This window comes from Acipenser ruthenus, chromosome 25 (assembly GCF_902713425.1).
Source record: "Acipenser ruthenus chromosome 25, fAciRut3.2 maternal haplotype, whole genome shotgun sequence".
NCBI lineage: Eukaryota > Metazoa > Chordata > Actinopteri > Acipenseriformes > Acipenseridae > Acipenser > Acipenser ruthenus.
Window position 1 is genome coordinate 3,477,629 of NC_081213.1, and position 5,362 is coordinate 3,482,990.

At 35.3% G+C, this 5,362-nt stretch overlaps 1 protein-coding gene across 1 annotated transcript; it reads right to left on the reverse strand.

Moving 5' to 3' along the window:
- Nucleotides 1-91: 91 nt before the first annotated feature.
- Nucleotides 92-4,872, reverse strand: LOC117413775 (small ribosomal subunit protein uS15m-like). The gene is made up of 8 exons (XM_034023090.3): nt 4,508-4,872; nt 2,292-2,354; nt 2,051-2,126; nt 1,580-1,628; nt 1,365-1,449; nt 1,116-1,174; nt 466-657; nt 92-285 (listed from the first exon to the last, which is right to left on the reverse strand). The coding sequence occupies exons 1-8, from the start codon at nt 4,689-4,691 to the stop codon at nt 181-183; spliced, it is 813 nt and encodes a 270-aa protein (XP_033878981.3). The 5' UTR covers nt 4,692-4,872; the 3' UTR covers nt 92-180.
- Nucleotides 4,873-5,362: the final 490 nt, after the last annotated feature.

Below are 5,362 nucleotides of genomic sequence, written 5' to 3' on the forward strand. Positions count from 1 at the left end.
GTGGCTTGTAGTTGGGCTTGTAAATGCGAGATGTTAATAACCTTTAAAAAGACAATTGCATACATTTTCAAACCAGACCGGTAAAACTAACAGTGTTTCAAAGAAGGCTTTATTAGTTCTCCTTGCCACATAATGAAGTACGAGTTAAACACTGAATGCGCTACTAAGAATTTGTCTAATTCACACTGGGCTTTCTTCTTTTGCTGCAGACTCCTGCTTCACTGCTTCAGCCTCTTTCTGTCTCAGTCTCTCTGCAAGACGTTGTTTCCTCACCTCATTGAAAACCTAGGAGGAAAAGCTGCGATCATTATTTTTTGTCTATTGCAAAACTGTTCAGGCTAACAGATAATGTCATGTTAGTTTTATCTAAGCGTTCGTTAAAATTACAGTGCATTTACCATAATGCCACCATAGGAAGTCCAATTACTGTGTCAGTACTTGTTGGATGGTTACACAGTTTCTTACCTTGATGCACAGAGCCTTCTTTGCAGCCCATCGTCTTGTAGCTTTCCTGTAGTACTCTAGGGGGAATGTGTAGGTAATTCCCAACTGCTTGCAGACATTTTCAAACAGATCGTAGCGAGTGCGGCGTAGGTACTTCAGGAGTTTCTTTCTCCTGTCAATCGCCATGAGCATACGCCGTTTATTTGATTTGTCCTGCAAAAAGTCAAGACACGCAAACTTAAATGCATTGCAGGGAGATAAATTATTTCTCTGAGGTATGTGCCAAGCATTTCACAGAAAGTCTATTGGTATAAACCTGCCGATCACTGCGTATAATGGAATAATCAACTGCCTTAGGACCTGGCTGGAGGTTTAATTGATTCAACGAAATAGATGGTTGCCCAACCCTAATCTAAAACCTGCATTTACAGAACAGATATCCAACTAGTGTCTTAACTAGATCATCAATGATGATAATAATAATAATAATAATAATAATAATAATAATAATAATAATAAAATAGGGTATGTACAGAAAGTGACGATATGTAATATGTTTGATTTTCATAACCTTTACCCCTAATAATGATAGAAACTGTGGTAGTATTTAGTCAGGCCACTGTTAAGGTCTAACGAATAGACCCCATGATGTGCTAATCCATTTTCATTACCTTTGGGTGTTTGTGGAGGTGTTCCTGTAAGTTACGAATGTTTACAGTCAAGGTGGCAACTAAAAAATAAAATAAATACAAAATTCAGAAAATAGTATCTTACAAATATATTACACAGCTAACATGTTGTACAGAAAGTCCAGCACCGGAGAAGCAAACAATGTGACCAATTGTCCTTCTTCACTGTGTTAATCTGCAATACATCACATCAGTACCTTTTACACAGTATATTTCAGCAAGAATATTTACCCTGCACTTCCGTGGATCCGTTGTCAGTCGGGTTTCTCCTGACCATGTCTATCATCTGCTCGGTTTTGATTTTTAGTTTCTCTTTCTAAAAATTCAACAGGACGAAAAACCAGAATAGTTATTCACTCTTTACTACTCCAAGATAAGACAAAAAAAATTGCAAGTTGTATTATAGCAACTGTTTTTAAAACCGATGAAAAAACACACACACTTACATGGCTTGCAAGTTCCAGTGTGAGGAGTTTCTTAACCAGATCATCAGTCCTGTGAATTAAATGGCATATTTTGATATTTGTTTTAAAGAAAAATAAATCCACAGTATTCACTCTCATTGATGACCCCTCTCTGACGGAGACACACACATACATTAAAGGAATTGCATTCAAGAACAGACATATAGCTAGTGTATTACTGTTAGAACCAGCTGCATACTAGACAGGTTCAGCCAAACAACTTCAACAGACATCAAATGAAAATGACAAACCTGTAACCGTGCTTATAGGACACCTGTAACGGAATACCTATATATTTATATATATATATATATATATTTTTTTTTTTTTTATGTATTATGAATGTTCCTTTTATTCCACAGCAAACTCCCTTTCTACAATTTTGAAAAAAAAGCCACTCCTCTTGCAAAGCTGCTCTTCATATGTTAAGGCTAATATGGAAAACCAACGTACTGGTTTGCACACTGGATACCAGCATACTCTTTCTTTAACAACGAGGGAGGCAGGTCTGCCAGCTGGCTGGGGAAATCTGAGGGAAACAAGATACTTTTAGTACTCTTTTAAAGTCACGAAACACAATAAATCTCAATACAAGTGGCAGAATGTTGCCTCTAAAAAGGGTGGTATTTAAATACATTAGCTGTAACGCTAAATAATGGAAAGATGTTAAAAGGTAAAGTGATTGCGCACATACCTTGCTTCTTTCTGATAGGTCGTGCATAGCACCTCACAGCCTGTACAGTCAAACCCTTATTGCCTATAAAGTTAAGACATAAACATGGCTATTAAAAATGCCAAGCAACAACACAGAGAATTGCATGAATTGGTTAACAGAATGCGTTTACAGTGACCTAGTTTTTTCATAGTGCTGGCACCTGATTGACTGTGCTTTTGAAGGATATTAATAGTGCATAGGTAACCAGCTCAGGTGTGTCTTAAGGTAATTTCAATTGCTATGCAATGGGAATCTCATATCTATCCCCGTTCTGTTATGAAAGGCCTGTGTTTTCTAGTTTGCAACTTTTTCAAGAAACTTGTTTGGTTTCAAAAAGCTTTTGATTGTATTACATTTATTTCTACAAAATCGAAATTGCTGATGAAATCATTTTGCTCGTTTTTATGTTTTTACATTAAGCATCCTTCTGAGGATGTGGCTTGTTCATGTTGAGTGTGGTTCTTTCAGGAAGGAGGGTGGAGGGACAAGCATAGCAAATAAGAGGTGGTGTCCCACATCCTGACCAGCTGTTTTGATAAAGCAACTGTTTGTCCGAAGTAGATTTTCAGCATACGACTTTAGCCAATCAATGAAGAAACTATGACTGCTCACCTTGACATCTAACCGATGATGTGGTTTGTAACGCTTCATATATAATCATGCTGACTCTACATCACACTTTAGCACATAGTTATATTGACCTTGTAGTTGCTAATTTAGTTTATTTTTAGTTTAGCAAGGGTGAAGTCTTTGTTTTATGAAACAGTTAGTGTAGCTACAACTTCCAAACAGCGAGGGTAAAGCGAACATCACTGTGGTTTTAGGAATGTATAGGTAAAAAAAATAAATAAAATAGTTGAGCTTATTTTTTCAGAATAACTTTTTTCCATGATTCAATTAAGAAACTGTTTAATGACGCCAATTATAACATTAAAGGCAGGCAGAGCGCTCAGAAATATAATAAGAAACCCTAAATATCCGTTCTGGTGTATTTTAAAAGCATTTGACTTTTGCATTAGAAGGATGTGGGATACTTCGTGGTTTGTTTCAGACAGTGCCTGATTGACACTTGTAGTTGAGTTGAGGGTTGTGTTGAATTCATAGGGCTGTGGTTTGCAAGAAGCCCCGCAGCTGACCAATCACATTAATATAAATCAAATTAATATTCATGAGTATTCGGAACACAGCCTAGCAAAGTAGAAAAGCTCCAGCTACAACCCTCTTAACTACACAATGGTTACAACTGATATGATGTGCTTTCAACTCATGCAACTAAACTCACCCCCATCTAATCAACCCGCTTAAGATCATTTTATTGCTGAATGTGATTGTTTAATTAATATCACACAAAACGTTATGTATGCAATAACTCTTGTCTTCTCGGCATTTGGATAATGACATCACTGTTAACATTCAAATTTGACAGATTAGGATTTACTACTTCTACAACAGATACACTGGCTTTGCTGCATTTCTTATTTTCTTTTATAATGAATTTTAACGTTACAAAGAAAAAGCTACTTATCTGCACTTTCTTTACAAAACCACACAGGCTCTGTAAATGTAGAACCTCAGGTACTCAAAATTCCATAAAAAAACCCTGTTAACTAAAATTTTGCATTTAAATACACAACATATAATAATGTCCTCATATCTTTTTTTCTACCGTTATAAAAAAAACATAAAAGTTAACTATTCCAAAAAAGAGAGACGTTTTTGGGGGGTTAGAATTTAATTCTCGCTCTTGGAATTCTTGAATTTGTAGAAAAGTAAACATTTATTTTCCTAATTAAAAAGAAAAAAGTGATGCTTCCAACTTGCTGTGATGTTTTGCATGTAGACAAAACATGATATCCTCTCCCAGTCGGTATTTCCTGGTGACGTATTACTTAAAAAATAAAAATAAAAAAAATGCACGTGAAGGGTTCCTATCATAAGTGCACCTAATTGTACGGTAATGAACATGGTGCTCCATCACCAAAAAACACAAGTGAAATGTGTGAATTATAAATATGTGCAACATATACGTTATGATCATAACATAAAACATTCTCCACTGTGTGCAGCTCATTCTATAATATAATCTCTATAGTCGCTTAGTAACTTAAATTTTTTAAGTCATCGCTGTGTGCTCTAGAAATTTCACCTTTGTAATAAACATTGTGCAATGCGTTCAGTGTATGCACACCACTTACGTTTCTCTTTCTGTTCTTCTTTGCTGTTCGAGCGGTAATGGCAGAAACCTGATAAAGGTCGAGCTATCACAGAACCGCTCCCGTGTTTTGTTGCGAGTACTGAGCTGTTTCTCGTAAAACTCGATATTGCTGTGCTCCATTCTCCCAAGCACAACGCAGAACTGAACGCCCTCCTTAAAATCATTCTCTATAGTACATGAAACAAAGGAAACACAAAACAGTATCACTCTGCAAGCTGTCCTAGCGTGGTTTTGTCCATGTACATGGAAGTAGCCATCTTCTTCAGACCTCACTAGTATTGCCCGAGCTTGCGTCGCTTCCAAGCAACACTAATCGATCTCAGTGCATTCCTGAGCAGCTATGCTGTTGAAGTCGTACCAAAGCAATTTAATAGAGTTAAAAGGTGCCTTAAAAATATTTATGACGTTTAAGATATAAAAATAAGTATATATATATATATATATATATATATATATATATATATATATATATATATATGCTTTGCTGCTATTGCAGTTTAGTTAATTGCTGATAAATTATATTTATTTGTATTTATCTTGTTCTTAATTGTATTATTACTTGTACTGTGCTACTTTGAAATGTATTTGCTTACGATTGTAAGTCGCCCTGGATAAGATCCTAATAATAATAATAATAATAATAATAATAATAATAATAATAATAATAATAATAATAATAATAATAAAATTACTGTACTTCACTTCTCAACGAACTGCTCAAATCTACGAGGTTTTTGCTGCCACCTAAAGGATTGAATCGTTTTTGCAGCCTTCATAAAAATAACTTGATATACCGGTATTTGAAAATAAACAATTACACCAGATTGTATTTTGA

Coding starts and splice junctions, on each gene's coding strand:
- LOC117413775 (XM_034023090.3), bottom strand. CDS start 4,691: ATGATTTTAAGGAGGGCGTTCAGTTCTGCGTTGTGCTTGGGAGAATGG. Junction 1,175..1,364: donor CGGATCCACGGAAGTGCAGG/GTAAATATTCTT, acceptor TTTATTTTTTAG/TTGCCACCTTGACTGTAAAC. Junction 658..1,115: donor ACCTCCACAAACACCCAAAG/GTAATGAAAATG, acceptor GACTTTTTGCAG/GACAAATCAAATAAACGGCG.